We start from the raw sequence: 16731 nt of genomic DNA, 5'->3' as shown, positions 1-16731 counted from the left end.
ACAGGCTTAGTACTGTGTTCATTGCCACCACCCATTTACAGAATGATAATCGGTGAGTTTTGACAAGGGTGGTTAAGAGAGCTCTGGATTATGACAATGCCTCTGGAGCATATAGTGTTTGAGGTGAATTCTAAAGACTACACAAGTACCTGGTATGTCTCAGCACTGTTAGGCGCTTTGTCCTAAAGCAGCTCTATATTATGTTGGAAAGGTATAACAAAAACAGAATTAAATAAAAAGTATAGGTGCTGACATGGATAGGGTGTGGGGCCTGGAGCTGGGAGACATCTCCTTAAGTTCACATCTGGCCTCGGACATTAGTTGTGTGACTCTGAACAAGTCACATAAATGAGCTGGAGAAGGAAATAGCAAACCACTCCAGTATTTTTGCCAAGAAAACCCCAATAGGCTCATGAAGGAGTTAAACATGACTGAAATAAGTGTACAACAAAATGTACAAAGTAATTTCCAAGGAAAGGCACACGCCTAATATTCAGAAATCTGGCAACAGAACTAGGGTTTCAAGTGGCACAATGATGGAATGAGCAGAGGGATACAGGTGGGATTGGCATCTCTTCCTTGCCTCTGACCTTTCTTTGTGCCTGCTTCCTTACTGACTGACGTTGCCCTTGTACCCTTTTTCCTCTTTGGCAGAGTACTCTATGTCTTGCTCTGGAGAGCTTCCCTCACACTTCCATTCTACTAGGTTTCCACTTAGCTCTAATTCAGCATTACTATCTTGTCTTCTGCTATGTGACTGGAGCAGACTCAATGCCAGTACTACCCATTATTTGCTGTGAACAAACTCCTAAGGAAGACTTGAATGGCCCCCTTAAAGGAAGCTGCAGAACTGTGGTAACTGATGAACTGTGGTAATGCTAACTAGTAATAAGGAAACAGCTGCCACTGATATTACCGTATTGTATCTGCAAGGCAAGGGGAGGAGGTAAGAGAAATGAAAGGGAAAAAAAATTGGTTTTTCTATTTCAGGGAAAGTTAGCTCGCCCCCAATTATTGGAATTCCATTCCAATGCATTCATCCCCTGATGAATTTCCCACTTGTCAAACCAGCAGACTCAGTGGGCAGTGTTACAAGAATGTTGTCTCATCCCTGTCACTCAATGAGTTATTTTGGGAGCCAGCTTGATAAGGAGTAACTTCCTGAGGTTGGCAGTGGTGGCAGTGGAAAAAAAAAAAAAAAGAATTGCCTTTAAAAAGTTCTATTCAAGGTTCATCACCAGGAAGAAGATGGTTAGGACTCAGTGCCTGCTGCCTGCTCTTTGGCTCTTGGGATGGATACATCTGCTGCTGGTGCTGGGTGGTGTTCCCCCTGCCTGGGCCCTAAACCTGGATGCTGCACAGCCAGCCCTTTATATGGGTCCCTATGGCAGCCACTTTGGATTTGCTTTGGATTTCTACCAGGATGACTATGGCGGGTGAGTCATGGATCAGTGGAAACTAGGGCAGAGAGAGGGCCCTGAGCTGACCAGAGTGGGGACAGGGACGCGTGCTTGTGTCTACAGACAGAAATCTTTAGGAGCCAAAGTAGACCGTCACCTGGGTCCCTCAAATTGTTTCCCTACCAACTCAGCCTGAAATTCTACCTTTAATTTTTTTTTCCATTTCATGGCATGAATAAAATTGTTCTTTTGTTAAAATTTAGGTATCTGTGGGAGAAGTCCCACTCGTTGCCCTTTTTGAGCATTTGTACTTCTAAGGGAAAAAGTTTGTATAATCCTTTCCAAAGTATTGAGAGCAAGACTGATAAAAGCTTGATGCTGATAAAGAGGGTGGATACAGACCCTAGCCAGAAAGGGCAATCTTAAGGGGTCCTGGACATGCCATGGTCAGCATGAAAACAACAAATGCTAAAAGAGAATTTAGTCTGGGTATAAAAAGAAAAGGAACCAGAGATATTCCCAATATTAAATCACACTCTTCCCCCAGCCCACACCTAATCGTGAGGTTTTTCATCCTTAAACTCAGTCTTTCCCTCATAATTCTTATGATCCCCTGCCCCAGCATCTCCCCACAAACTTTGATCAGTCTCATCTTACTGTTCCTGCTCCCCTTGGGTGATGCTGACCAGAGGATCCCAGTTTAGGGCTCTTTCTATCTACAGCATCGGGATCGTGGTAGGAGCCCCAAGGGCTGTAGGCCGCCCCGGAGAGGAGACTGGAGGTGTGTTCCTCTGTCCCTGGGCAGCCAAGGGGAGTAACTGCAGCACCCTGAAATTTGACCTCGGTGAGTCTTGAGTTCTGGAAAGGAAAAGGCGAGGGGAGGGAAGGAGAGAACGCTACGAAGAGCGATCATTGCTGGGGTGACAGCCGTGCAGGCTGGAGAAAGCATGGGAAGTGGTCCTTGATGACCTCCAACCCAGACTCTCTCCTCTCCCTTCCAGACGATAAGAACAACAGCGTGGGCGCCATCACTTTCAAGACCTTCAAGGCTAATCAGGGACTTGGTGCATCCGTTGTCAGTTGGAAGGACATCATTGTGGTGGGCACCGGGCAAGCATGGGCCTTTAAGTGATAGTGATGGGGGACCCAGCAGGTTTGAAGGAGGGCATTGGGCTGCCAGGGAACAGTTAGAGCTTGGCATTGGATAGCAGGCAAGCATGAAGAAGCGCCACGATGGGCACTGAGCCACTGGACAGCCGTGGGCAGGCCCGGAGAGGGAAGAGGGAGTTAGAGAGAGCCAGGTCCCCAGCCGCTGAGGGTGGGGAGGCGCGGCAGGGGAGTAGCCCTGCGCGCCGCCTTATCCCCAGGACCCTCTGCGGCCTGCCCTTCCCGCAGGCATGCGCTCCCTGGCAGCACTGGAACGTGCTGGAGCTGACTGAGGAGGCCGGAAAGACGCCGGTCGGGAGCTGCTTCGTGGCTCAGCCCAAGAGCGGCCGTCGCGCCGAGTTCGCACCCTGCCGGGAGAATGCCATGAACCAGCTCTACCTGGGGAACTACGTCTACCTGGGGAACTACCGTGAGCCCCCGCCCCGCCCCCGCGACCTCCGGGTCCCTCCCTTAGGCCCCCCCAGAGATGGCCACGCCCGCTCCCTGGCCCTGCCCCTTGTGGTCTGGAGGGGCTCCGCCAGGTGAGTAACTCCTCTCTCCGCATGCTCTCTTCCTATCCCGCTCCAGGCAGAGACTTGCGGTACTGCGAAGTAGGTTTCAGTTCCACAGTCACCCAGGTGAATGAGGGGCTAAGGGCAAGAGAAATTACAATTGGGGGGTAGGGAGGGGATTCAGAATGGGGGCACAATGCGAGAATCTTCATGAATGTAGCTTTGAGTTAAATTATTGAATTGAGGCAACGGGGGTGGGGGTGGGGGTGGGGAATGGAGTGTCTGTCTGCCTGGAGCTGCCCTCACCTGTGCTTCTCTTTCAGTCTGGAGAGCTGGTTTTGGGGGCTCCTGGAGGCTACTATTTCATAGGTATCGTCTTTCCCGACCAGCCCCTCCCCCTCCCTTATCCACCCCCACTTCCTCTCTCCAGTCCTCCATCACTCTTGAGATTTTTCCCAATGTGCCCCAGGGGAAATAGGTCAGAACATCATCCTTGATGCATGCTCCCCTCCCCTAGTCCTGGGCTGAGACCCTGAGGGGTGCTGTGAGGAAAAGCCCTTTCTAGCCCTAGACTAAACTGTCTTCCACTCACCAGGTCTGCTAGCCCGCGCTCAGCTTTCTGACATCATGTCCAGCTACACCACATCCTCACTTCTCTGGACGGTGCCTTCCCAGCGTCTGAGCAAGGATGTCTTTAAATCCGAGTATCGGGACGCCTATCGGGGTATGGGGTCTTTTCCTCATTCCCCAAGCCATGGCTATCTGCCTGGATAATTTCCGCCCCCATCATCTTACTCACCGCAGCCCTCCTATCACTCCTTCCTTTTGTCCTGGTCCTCACCCTTTCTCTTTGAGTGAGGGGGTGGGGGAGTGGCCCCCTATCAACGACCGCTCCCTATCTACAGGGTACTCTGTGGCTGTGGGAGAATTTAATGGAAATCCTAAAGATATAGGTAAGACACTTCTCTCCACTCAGAGCTTCTGCCTGAGGATAGCCCTGAGAGGGAGGCATTTCTAAGTCCCTGAGATATAATGAAGGGCCCTCAAGGACCTGGGGTAAAAGCAAAAATTGGCTTTAATTTGCTCAGAGGATGGGCTATTCTTCTCTAGAATATGTACTGGGTGTCCCCAACTGGAGCACAACACTGGGAGCGGTGAGTCCCTCAGTCTTCCTAATTCCATCACCATTGCCCTGCTCACCCCCACCAACTCAATTTCCCCCTCAATCTCAGTCCACAATTCCAGAATGACCTTTTCTCAAGTTCCTCTCCCTTTTCCCAGTCTCATCTCCATTTCTGTTGCCAGACCATCATCTCCCATTGGGACTAGTGGTGAAGGGTATCGCTCATGATTGGCTGGGTTCCCCACAATGGGTCCAGTAGGCAAAAATAGTCATGATTCCTGCCAGGCCCCCAGGTTCCTCAGACATTCACCTATGTCTGTAGTGGAACTGAGGCCCTACCTTCCCTACAGGTGGAGATTTTTTACCAGAACCACAGCATCCTGCATCTGCTTCAAGGAGAGCAGGTTGGGGGAAGAGGGAACCTGGATGGGGTAGGAGGGATTTGGATTGGTGGGAGAAGATGATCCATGGATGGGAGGGGCTATTATGTTGTCAATGTCATGGACAAGGCCACTGGCAGGAATGTGTCCAGATGTTGAGGATTATCTGGATTGCCCTGAGTTGAAAAAAAGGAGATTGAAACCCTAGAATGTAACATGTGTCTCCTTACAGGTTGCATCATACTTTGGGCACACGGTGGCTGTGACTGACATCAACAGGGATGGGTGAGGAGGGGTGAAATCCCAATGTGAGGAAGCATCCTTCTGGGCATTATTATACCTAGTACTTTAAAAGACATGGTACCTCAAAACAAGACCACGACTATAGCCTTCTACAAGGGTTGGCGTCCTATCCTCTTCCACTTCGTGGTGACTATGCACACCATTTAACAGGAGAGATGATCTGCTGGTAGGTGCCCCACTCTTCATGGAGCAGAGAGCCAACCGAAAGCTGGCAGAAGTGGGACGAGTATACGTCTATCTGCAGCTTCGAACCCCACATTCCCTGGGCAACCCCAAGCATCTGACGGGCACTGAGTTATATGGGCGCTTTGGCTCAGCTATTGCTCCTCTTGGTGATCTGGACCAGGATGGATACAATGGTGAGATCAAAAGCAGAAGGAAGAGGAAGGAGGGGGAGGAGAAGGAGGAGGAGGAGGAGAAAGAAGAGAAGGAAGAAGAGGAGGAGGAGAAGGAGGAAGAGAAAGAGTAGACTTGGGTTTTGAGTATACTGGATGAAGACGTATAATGACTGTTCTTTTCTTTCTCAGATATAGCAGTAGGTGCCCCATTTGGAGGCCCCAATGGACGGGGCCGAGTATTTATATTCCAGGGACAGGATGAGGGCCTGAGCCCACGACCATCACAGGTTCTTGATAGCCCTTTCCACCAAGGTCCTGGCTTTGGCTTTGCCCTGAAAGGGGCCACTGACATTGATGCTAATGGATACCCAGGTGCCTTCTTTCTTCCTATTTAGGTTGCCATTCTAATCTAGTGTTGCTATTCTTGGGACAAACCCAAATTATGTAAGAAAGTGCTTCAGACACTGCTTCCCAATGCCAGGGAACATTACAGTTAGGAACTCTTTCTATCCGAGTGCCCACACCTAAATCTATCATTTCATGGTCTCCAGATCTCTTCCTTTCCCCTTCTTTCATCTAAGCTGAATCCTATATCTAGATCCCTAATTATTCAGCTTTCTTTTTTTATTAAAGCTTTTTTTATTTTCAAAACATATGCATAGTTATTTTTCAACATTCACTCTTGTAAAACCTTACATTATAAAAATTTTCCCTACCTTCCTCCCACCCCCTCTCCTAGACAGCAAGCAATCCAATATATGTTAAACATGTATAATTCTTCTATACAAGATTTCCACAATTATCATGCTGCACGAGTAGAATCAGATAAAAAAGGGGAAAAAATGAGAGAGAAAATGAAATGCAAGCAAACAAGAAAAAGAGATCCACACTCAATTCCCACGGTCCTCTCTGGGTGCAGATGGCGCTCTTCATTAGCCCAAATTTCCATGGGGGAGGAAGACAAGAGAAAACAAGGGGAAATCCATAGCTTCTAAGCTAGTGACTGGGGAACACATGGTTTGACATGCAGTATTTTTATTTCTGACCCTACCTCCTTTGCCCACAGACCTGCTGGTGGGAGCATTTGGAGCCAACCAAGTGGCCGTATACAGGTGAGCACTAGCATGGAACAGTTCTCATAAGGGATCTCAGTGGCTCCTTTGAGAAGTATGTACTTACAAGGATCATATTACAGTAGGGATAGAAAGGCATGTGAACTAGATGGTGATGCAGTGAAAACGGCAAACTGATCTAGTATCTTTATTGGAAAAAACCCCAGATGAGGTCAGGAAGAGTTGGATATGACTGACAAACAGCTAAACAACCAACAGAGACATGAATGATGCATCTTTCCTAGGGCCCAGCCCGTGGTGTGGGCCACTGTTCGATTACTGGTGCCAGAGGTACTGAACCCAACTGTGAAGAACTGTACACTTTCCAACCCAAAGACCACAGTTGCAGTCAGCTGGTGAGGAGGAAAGGGGGCAGACGTGGGCTTTTTGAGAGTAAATGAGTTAAGCTCTTGCCTGAGGACCTCAGTGCTTAAAGACTCCTTTTTCTTCCCAGTTTCAAAATCCAGATGTGTATGAGCATCACTGGGCACAGCATTCCAGAGAAGCTTCGTGAGTAACACTGTCCACGTTTAAGGAACACAGGTTTGGCTATGGGCTTGCCTACACCGGCATTATTAGCTCATCTCTCCCCTCCCTTTTCTTCTGTGCCCAGGTATAAATGCTGAGCTGCAGCTAGACCGGATGAAACCACGACAGGGCCGGCGGGTGCTTTTGCTGGGTTCTCGGCAATCAGGCACCACTCTAGACTTAGAACTAAGCAGTGGACATGTCCCTTTCTGCCATGACACTGAGGCTTTCTTAAGGGTAAAATAGGGGCAAATCTAGGGTTGGCAATGCTAAAGTTTAAAGAGCACCAAGATAAACATTTTCATTAGAAAACTAAAATAATAGTCTGGAAGAATTGCACATATTTAACCTATATCAGATTGCTTACTATCTTAGGGAACGGGGAGGAGAGAAAGAGGGAGAAAAATTTGGAGCACAAAGTTTTGCAAAAGTGAATGTTGAAAACTATCTTTGCATATATTTGCAAAAATAAGATGCCATTTATTTTCTTAAATTAATATTTTTAAATTGATTATAAAAAAGAAAGAAAATATAGGATACTATTCTATAATGATACTGCACCAATGCCTAGTAGAGAATTTCAGTTGATGTTAAATTATTGTAATTAGCTGTAATGGCAACTAAAAAATAATCTAATATCCCATTCATGACATTTCCACTACTGTCACCAAGAGTCCCCCTGACTCTTCATGGTGAAGGCTGAGCTTAGTGAGATAACAGCAATAGAGGTGGGAATTTCAAGGTGAAAGGTTTTGAGACTGGCAGAATCTCTGATGTGTGTATGGAGGGAAACCTTAAGGGGCAAGGTTTTCCTTACTCCTCACTCCCCTTATCTTACCTCCAGGATGAGGCTGAATTCCGAGACAAGCTGAGCCCCATCGTGATTAGCCTTAATGTATCCCTAAAGAGCAAGGGTGCTGAAGGGCCCCTGCCCCTCATCCTGAATGGAGACACTCATGTCCAGGAGCAGGTAAGAGGAGGGTCAGCTTGGGAGCCAAAGTGGATCTTGAGAAAGGAGGGAAAAGAGAAATTGAAGATGAGGCTGAGGTTGCCAGTCAAAGTTGGGGATGATGAAATAGAGGAAGTGGAATGGGAAAAGTATTCAGAGACCCAAGCTTTCCCCCTAGACTCGCATCATCCTGGACTGTGGGGAAGATGATCTCTGCGTGCCCCAGTTACAACTCAAGGCCAGCGTGTGAGTGGGCCCCTGCCTGCCCTCAGTCCCTTGGCTCATCCAGCCTTTGCCCTTTTCCTCCTGCTGTGATCTTCAATGAATCATGAAACATCTCTAGCCTTCAGTTTTCTCACTGGAAAGATGAGAATTCAGCTCAATGAGTAACTGAAGGAAAGCAGGCATGCCAGACAAAACTAGGGAACCTTCTAGCTCTGAGCTGTGATTTTCTGCCCCCCTGAACCTCCATTCCCATCCCTCTCCCTCTTCCCTATCCCTTTACCCTGAGCCTTCCCCCTGTCCCAGCTCATGTTTAATCTCCATCTCCTCCCTCCCACACCATGGGTGCCATCCATGCCCCACCGCATCTGGCGGTCCCTAGCTTTCCTCTCACTGTGCTTCCTCTAGGGAAGGCTCTCCACTTGTAATTGGGGCAGACAACGTGCTGAAGCTGCAAGTAGACACCTCCAATGAGGGGGAAGGTGCCTACGAGGCTGAGTTGGCCATCCATCTGCCCCAAGGCTCCCATTTCATGCAGGCACTGAGTGACATCAAGGTGAGGGCATCTGATGCTGCTTTTGCCCTTCTCAGGCACCATGGATCTCTCTGAGCCTGAAAAGTCTTTACCCTTCTGGGTTACTGGCTCCCTGATAGTACCAGTGAATTAAAATCTCTCCCTGCCTCCCCTACACAGAACTTTGAGAAACTACTTTGTATCCAGAAGAAGGAGAATGAGAGTCAATTAGTGCTGTGTGAACTGGGCAACCCCATGAAGAAGGATGCCAGGGTAAAGGGCCATGGCTACAGGAGATGACTGAAAGTGGGGGAGGGGTTTGTCTGTGCCAGAAACCAGGAGTTAGGCTAGGGGATAAGGAGTATCCCTGACCGAGCCCTTGGTTCCCTTTCCAGATAAGAGTCCTTATGCTGGTGAGCGTAGGAAACTTGGAAGAAGCTGGGGACAGTGTCTCCTTTATGCTGCAGATTAAGAGGTAATAAGGACATAAACTATGTTCGAATATATTCTCAGGAAGGGGGAAGAGAAGGTTTAGAATTTGGAATTCAAAACTTTTTTTTAAATGTTTTTAAATTTTCTTAACATATAATTGGGATGGAAAATAAAATATATTTTTAAAAAAATTTAAGAGAGAATAAGGCTACTCTGTTCTGTACATCCATGCCTTCATCCTCCCCACCCCCACCCATAAATTGGAACATTATTGATTCATTCGATTATATTCTCAAAAAGGGGGAAGAGGATTAGAATTTGGAACTCAAAAATTTTTTTAATGTTTTGAAATTCTTTTAAAATATAATTGGAATGGAAAATAAAACATATTTTAAGAGGCAATAAGGCTACCTACCTTTTTCTATACAGCCATACCTTCATCCTCCCCACCCCTTCACCTTCAAATTGGAACATTTTTGATTCATTCATCTAAAAAGAACTTTTAGAGATCATAGGATGTTGGTGCTAGAAGGGATCTTAGAGTTCATCTGGTTCAAACCACTCATATTACAGATTAGGAAATTAATGCCCAGAGAGTGTGATTTAAGGTCACCCAGACCAGATTAGCATTTGGGTCTCCTACCTCCAAATTCAGTGCTCTTTCCTCTGCCATGTAGCTTCATGTGTTTAATCTCCTTACTCTTAGGCAAGAAGGCTCGTTAGCAATCCACTTTACTTCTTCCAAGGAAAAAGTTAATTCCCTTTGTTTGTCAAGTTTTAGAGTCTCCTAAACATCAAAGTTTAAACCCATTTCTTCAGGCTATAGTAAAATCCCTCTGTGCCCTTAAGTCATCTGTGGCTGTATAGCCTTAAACCTCAGAGAAGCCATTTTTGTCCACAAGGAAGTTCAGTCCTAGTTATCTCATCACCACAAGACTGGGGCACCTTCCCTTCATATCTTCCTGCCTTCTTTGTCCTTTATTCTTCTCCCTCAACAGCAAGAATCGTCAAAATCCCAACAGTGAAGCTTTTCTACTAGACGTCCCAGTCAGAGCCAAAGCACTTGTGGAGCTGTTTGGGTGAGAGGGCTGAGTGTGGGGAAGGAGACACTGAGTCTTTGAAAGGGAGAGAAAGCTGCTGAAAGGGGGAGTGCAGAGCAAGATAGAGGTGACTGGAGTGGGAGAGAAGGGGGCAGAATGAGAGAGCCGAATAGAATGGGAGAGGGGGAATGGAATGGAATGAAAGGGGAATGGAATGGGAGGGATAGAGATGGAATGGGAGGGAGGGGAATGGAATAGGAGGGAGGTTGGGATGAGATGAAAAGGTAATACGTACAGAAGAAGGAAGGGGCTCAGCTCTGTGGGGACTCTCGGATCTGGCAGGAACTCTTTCCCAGCTACCTTAGTATTCTCCCCACCTCCTGAGGAGACCCTGAGGAACAAGGATCCAACAACTGTGAACAGAAATACCCACAAAATGGAAGATGCTTCCAAGGTGGAACATGCATTTGAGGTATGGAGTTGGGTAGGGTCTGGTTAGTCTGGTAGAGTGATTAGGCTGAAAAAAAAAACAATCTGTGTCTTCAGGTCCTTGACCTGTGTGAGAGCTGTAGTCTCTACGGTTTGGATGAAAGGGATTGGGGAGTACAGGGTAATCCTGTCAGGGAAGGGAGCTGGGAGCTCCATCCTTGACTCCTTTTCTTTCTCCTCCCTAAGCTCCATAACCAGGGTCCAGGGGCAGTGAGTGAACTTCAGCTTTGGGTAGGTTTCCCTAGCCGTTCTGAGAGTGATGACCTGCTCTACGTGCTGGATGTTCAGTATCATGGGGGCCTCCAGTGCTCTGTTCAGCCTCCTCCCAATCCTTTTAATGTAAGAATTTGCAAGAATGGCAGGGGTGGAAGGGAGGGAGGTGGGAATTAGGGGGCAGAGAAGGGAAATCCCCAGGGCAGAAGTCAGCTCAGATTAGAGTGATTAAGGGAGTCTGGTGGTCAAGCAGAAAGGAAAAAGGAAAAAGGAAAAGTGGAAAGAAGGAAGGAGGAGCAGGGCCAGACAGCTGTCCAGAATTCCAGAAAGGCACATCAGTGGTCAGCTAATTCAAGAATGTCACCTACAACACAGCATTCATATACAACAGGGACCGGAGAGAGGTTTGAGGAAAAAAACAAATTTTCCCTTAAATTAAAAAAAATTAATTTAATGTTAATGGTATATTATTTTTCCAGATACAAGTAAAGATAGTTTTTCACCTTCATTTTTGTAAGATTGTGAGTTCTATTTTTTTTCTCCCTCCTCAAGAAAGCAAGCAATCTGATATAGGTTATACATGTACAATCAAAAATTTTTAACATATTTCATATGAGTTATGTTGAGAAAGAAAAATCCAAACAAAATTTCCCTTGAATTTGAGTAGGGAAAGGTGAGGAAGGGAGCAGCATTCAGGTAGAGAGTGGGAAAGCCAGATGTTCCAGCTGGGAAGCCCTCTGGGCGAGGATGTGAAGGGGACATAGGAGTATTCCCGTCTAGGGAGTTTAGGTTTAGCTCATAGAATCCAACATCCATGCTTTTACCTCTGCAGTTGAAAGTTGGCCAATCCACCCCTGCTCCCAGCTCTACCCCCGCCCACCCTTTCCAGCATGAACGAGAAAGGCGGAGTGCTTTTATCCCAGAGCATCTGGGATCCTCTGGGCAGCAAGAACCAATACTTCTGGTGAGCATACATCTTCTGCCCTTGGGTGGGAAGGAAGCCCTTTGCTCACTATGGCACTGGCTCACTAGCCTTTTTCCTGAATATGTCTAATGAGAGCTATCTCCACTAGACATAGGGCCTGGGTACCCCATGTAACTGGGAATAAATGAATGGCAGGGAGGAGCTGGGGAGAGGAGACTAAGGAATACTTATTGAGGACCCTGGAGTCAGAGAGCCTGGATGCAAATTCAGACTCTGCTCCTTAGTATCAGTGTGATCTTAGTTAAGTCACATCTCTCCATCTCGTGCTCTGGCCACTGCACCCCCCCCTCCCTGCCTAATGGGTGAGAAGAGATGAATTTTAAGTCCCTCCTGCCTCTGAGGTCTATGTCTGGGGAAAACTTTCTGGGAAAGACATTTTGAAATCTACAAGGGATTTAAGACATTGGGCCTGCCCTCAAGGGATGGGGGGGAAGGGGGAGGAAGGGAAGGGCTGTGAATGATACACGTGTGTATATATACATACATACATGTAATATTTATACATGCGTGTGTATGGATATATATGTTTGCACATGAATTTGTAGAGTCAGCAGGGATAGACTTATGGGCTTGAAGTCAAGAAGACTTAACTTCAGCTTGCACCTCAGACATTTACTCTGTGACCCCAGCATTTTCTCAACCTCAGTGCTTATCTGTAAAATGGGGATAATAACAGCATTTGCCTTATGAGAATGTTAGGAAGTTCAAGGGTGGTAATGTCCATTGCCGGTTTAGCAACCTGATAGGGCGAACTGCGTATCTATAGAACAGTGGTTCTCAAACTTTTGTTTTTAGTATCTTTATCCTATTAAAAATTATTGAGGATCTCACCAAAGTGTTTTTGTTTATCTGGATTATATTTATAGACATTTACCATATTGGAAATAAAAACTATTTTTGAATTTATAGACCCTCTAAAAGGATTTCGGAGATCCCCAGGATTTTCTAGACCATACTTTGAGAACCACTGCTATAGAAAATGGTGAACTCCCTCATTTTTTGACTGGAGAAGAAAGAAGGGATGAGCCTGGGAGTGGAGGGGTTCAGAGAGCTGGGGACTGGGAGCAGGGACTAACTGATGGGCTGGTGATATTCCTGGCAGAATTGTGACGCTTGGCCCTGCACCTGGGTGGAGTGTAAGCTGAAGCAGATGGAGCGGGGTCAGCGGGCCATGCTCACCATATCCACCATGCTATGGATGCCTGGCCTCCTCAAGGTACCTCAAGGCAGTAGCCAGCAGGGCAGAGCAGAGGTTATAACGACATGTGGACATAGGTTATGCTACTCCATCTTTTACCTGTGTTGGATTACTTGCTGTCTAGGGGAAGGCGTAGGTGAAGAGAGGGTGAAAAATGTAAAACACAGGGTTTTGCAGGAGTGAATGTTGAAAACTATCTTTGCATGTATTTTGAAAATTAAAAGCTATTATATAAAAAAAAAATAGGTTATTGTGCTCAGACGGATGCTGAGTGACAGTATCTTTTCTCCCCTACCTTGACCCGCCCACACCAGAGACCTTTGGAACAGTTTGTCCTGCAGTCTAAAGCCTGGTTCAACGTCTCTGGGCTGCCTTACGATGTGCCTGCAGAGAGCCTGCCTCATGGACATGTCGTGGTTGGTTCCAGAGGGTGGGATTGAAAGCAGCTAGGCCCCAAGGGATGGGGAGGAGGTGGGAAGCAGGAGCCCTGTCCTTGACTCAGAGGGCTGTGGGGATATGTTCACCCATATGTAGATTCAAGGGCAAACTGCCATCTTGGGAACCACTAGACCACTGCCCCATCAGGAGGGGTGTTTCTGAAATGGAAATTGGGGGTCGTCCTCCCAGGTGGAGACCAAGCTGCTTCAGGTCCGCCTGGAAGAAACGGAGATCCCCACCTGGTGGGTGGTCGTGGGTGTGATAGGTGGACTACTTTTGCTGGTCTTGCTCATCCTTGTAATGTGGAAGGTAAGGACATAAGGGAAGCTGGGGCCTATAAGAGGAGGGGCAAGGATGGCCAATTGGTCTGGCCTTACTAGTTCTGTGGCAGTAAACAGTTCCCTAGTTCTGCGATGTAATAAGAGCTGAGAAAGCCCTCCTCCCCAAAAGACTTCCCACACCCTGGGGATGCTATATCCCATGGTCATTCCTTTGGAATAAGTGTTGTTCCAATCCTCTCTTAAGTCACAAGGATGTGGATGGGAGAGGGAGAGGGGGACAGAGTTGTGTCAAATTATCCATACCATTGTTTGAATGAATGAGTATAATGGGGGCAGGGATTGACTTTGCTTTTTTTTGCATTCCACTTTTATTCACCTTTATTGTTGTCGAATTAATTGACTTATGGAGGCCATCCCAGAAAATGTGTATCATTGTTTCCCTGGAATCTTATGTTATTGTTGTTCAGTCCTGTCTGACTCTTCATGACCCCATTTGGGGTTTTCTTGGCAAAGACAGTAAAGTTATTTGCCATTTCCTTCTCCAGCTCATTTTACAGATGGAGAAACTGAGGCAAAGGGGGTTAAGGGACTTGTCCAGGGTCACACAGCTAGTGAATGTCTGGGTCCGGGTTTAAGCTCAGGAAGAGGCCCTGCACTCTGGGTCAGAAGGTGGACTTTCTTGTTCAAGGAGCAGAAAGGAGGTCAGTGTCACTGAATCACCGATAGGATGTAAGGTAGCAGCTTATGAAGGGCTTCATAGTTATCCAGAGAGTTTCATATTTCATCCTGGATGTTGGAGGAAGTCGGAAGACACTAAAATTTATTGAGTAATGATGGGGCAACACAGTCTGCACTTTAGGAAGATCATTTTGACAGCTGAGCAGAAAATAGACGTGAACAGAGAGACTAAGGCAAGGAGTGGCCCCAGGGTGGGATCAGTAGCAGTTGGCAGGAGAGGGACCACAATTAAGAGACGTTTTGAAGGCAAAATCAACAGTCTTTGGCAACTAATTGCATAGAGCAAGTGAGAGTGAACAGTTGAGGTGAAAGCCTAGTTAGTGAGCCTGGGTGACTAGAAAGGTGGTGATCCTTTTGACAGCAAAAGGGAGAGTTTGGGAAAAACCATAGTGAGATCAGTTCTGAATAAGTTGAGTTTAAGATGTCTGCTGCAACATCCAGTTCGTGATATCTTAGAAGCTGCTGGAGATATGAGACTGGAGGTCAGGTTAGAGTAAGATAAATAGATTTGAGAACCATCAGTATAGAGATGATGATTGAATCTGTGGGAAATGATGAAGACACCAAAGAAAATACTGTAGATGGAGAAGAGGCAGAGATTAGGAGGGAGAGCATGGAGGCAGCCAAGGCAAATAAAGTTGTCCATTCATTGTTTTCTACTCTTCATGACCCCATTTGAGGGCGGGGAGATAGGATTATCTGATGGTGCCCCAGACAGGGTGATGTAGAATACCCATTGTAATTTTTGGTATGATCTGGATGAAGATCCAGCAAAGGGGACCAAAAAGAGCAAAGTGATGAGTAGGAGTGCTAGGAAAGAATGGTGTCACCAAAAATATAAATATAAACTCCTTGAGCATAGAGACTGTTTTCATATATTCTCTATCTCCAACACTGCCTAGCACAGAATAAACACTTAATAAATACTTGTTGATTGTTTGATTGAAAATAATGCAAAGGGGAAAAGAGATAAATATGCAAAGATGATTTTGACCTATTTCCCAGTTTTGTGGAGGGTATAGTAGGGCAGGGACAACCAGGTGGCACAGTGGTTGGAGTGCCAGGCCTGGAGTCAGAAATATTCCTCTTTCTAAGTTTAAATCTGGACTCAGACACTGTCCTTGTATAACCCTGGATAAGTCACTTAATCCTGTTTGCCTCAGTTTCCTCATCTGTAAAATGAGCTGGAGAAGGAAATGGCAAACCACTCCAGTATCTCTGCCAAGTTGGACACAACAGAACAACAAATAGTAGAGCATAGGTGGGTGGGAGAAATTCTACTGTTTTCTTCTCCCTCAATGGTTTTGTCCTATTTTTAAAATTTTGGAATCATTGCTTGAAAGTATGATGTTGATATTAACTGCGTTAATTAACATATCCCTCTGAGAGTTCCTAGTCCTATGGAGGAGACACAAAACCAAGGTCCTATCCAGAATCTAAATCCTCCTGTCTTTGTTCCACCCTCTTTAAGAGGCAACAGCACCAGAGACATAGATCTGTGTTTGAATCTCAACTCTGCTGAGACTTTGGGTAGCTCACATCCCTTTGCTGAGCCTCTAACCAATGAGTCAATAATTGTACTCAATGACCCATCAAGTCTCATCCATCTCTAAATCTATAATCTGTAGACCCAAGTTCTTGACTTGAATCTGAACTGGCTCCTCTCTGAATCTCTTTTTCCTCCTCTGTAAAATGTTGGATGTTAGAATGACTTAACATCCCTTAATTTGAATATTTGATAATTCTATTCTCCCCTCCTTTTTCTCTCTCTCCTAGGTTGGCTTCTTCAAAAGGAATCGGCCACCTCTAGAAGAAGAGGAAGAAGAGGAATAAATAAATCTTCTCCTCCCTCCTACTCTGAAGGGAGGACTGTTCTCGTACTTGGGTTTGTTGCCCTTTTTGCCCTGCCTTCTCTCCATTGACTGTATCTACCTGTCCCAATCCCTAAAGCCACTCATCGTGAGTATGGAGGGTAAGGGAAGGAAGGCATGGTAGAACCTGGCCAGACAAGCCCTTCCAAATACAGGCTGCTCTTGCTAAACCTCCATTTAAGACAGATCCTTCTGGTTTTGTTATAATTCCCAGAAAAATGAACCCTAATAAATGAATCTGACACCATATTCCACATGGTTCTGCCTTCTACAATTAGGGAGGATTTGGGTTTGGGTACACTCTTGAAACTGATATTTCTTATTGTGATGGTCTGTAGAGAGATGTGAGGGGGGAATATCTGGGTCAATCTCTTTGTAAGGGTTTTTGTTGTTTGTTTGCCTCCTGTCACTAGTGGTAAATCCTCATTCAGCCTCAGCCCCAGGGTGGTAAGAATGTAGAAAGTGGTGGTTGGCAGTTGGGGGAGGGAGTATTAGAGTGTGGAAAAGCAACGATGAGAT

General features: G+C 46.4%; 1 protein-coding gene across 2 annotated transcripts; it reads left to right on the top strand.

Moving 5' to 3' along the window:
• The first annotated feature begins 230 nt into the window (after positions 1–230).
• ITGA2B (integrin subunit alpha 2b) lies at positions 231–16461 on the top strand. 2 transcript variants are annotated; one of them, XM_051994842.1, is made up of 30 exons: positions 496–1436; positions 2123–2244; positions 2402–2499; positions 2796–2976; positions 3135–3184; positions 3382–3427; positions 3654–3782; positions 3964–4011; positions 4169–4212; positions 4532–4585; positions 4794–4846; positions 5015–5223; positions 5392–5574; positions 6269–6314; positions 6560–6670; positions 6769–6824; positions 6928–7079; positions 7687–7812; positions 7970–8037; positions 8422–8569; positions 8708–8800; positions 8923–9002; positions 9958–10038; positions 10342–10471; positions 10675–10827; positions 11534–11665; positions 12789–12902; positions 13199–13300; positions 13512–13631; positions 16118–16461. In XM_051994842.1, the coding sequence occupies exons 1-30, from the start codon at positions 1249–1251 to the stop codon at positions 16172–16174; spliced, it is 3174 nt and encodes a 1057-aa protein (XP_051850802.1). In that variant the 5' UTR covers positions 496–1248; the 3' UTR covers positions 16175–16461. The 2 variants fall into 2 exon arrangements, with proteins under 2 accessions (XP_051850803.1, XP_051850802.1); XM_051994843.1 differs by lacking the exons at positions 12789–12902; positions 13199–13300; positions 13512–13631; positions 16118–16461 and adding an exon at positions 12596–12703 and having other exon boundaries at positions 231–1436.
• The last annotated feature ends 270 nt before the right edge of the window (positions 16462–16731 follow it).

The sequence above is a fragment of the Antechinus flavipes genome, chromosome 4 (assembly GCF_016432865.1).
Source record: "Antechinus flavipes isolate AdamAnt ecotype Samford, QLD, Australia chromosome 4, AdamAnt_v2, whole genome shotgun sequence".
In the NCBI taxonomy this organism is placed as follows: domain Eukaryota; kingdom Metazoa; phylum Chordata; class Mammalia; order Dasyuromorphia; family Dasyuridae; genus Antechinus; species Antechinus flavipes.
Note: the sequence above shows the minus strand (reverse complement) of the source record. Positions and strands in the feature narration are given on the sequence as shown.

Excerpts from the sequence above, each read along its gene's own strand:
- ITGA2B (XM_051994842.1), top strand. The coding sequence starts at position 1,249 with ATGGTTAGGACTCAGTGCCTGCTGCCTGCTCTTTGGCTCTTGGGATGG. Across the intron at positions 2,245-2,401 it reads CACCCTGAAATTTGACCTCG|ACGATAAGAACAACAGCGTG; the intron begins GTGAGTCTTGAG and ends TCTCCCTTCCAG. Across the intron at positions 3,428-3,653 it reads TGGAGGCTACTATTTCATAG|GTCTGCTAGCCCGCGCTCAG; the intron begins GTATCGTCTTTC and ends TCCACTCACCAG.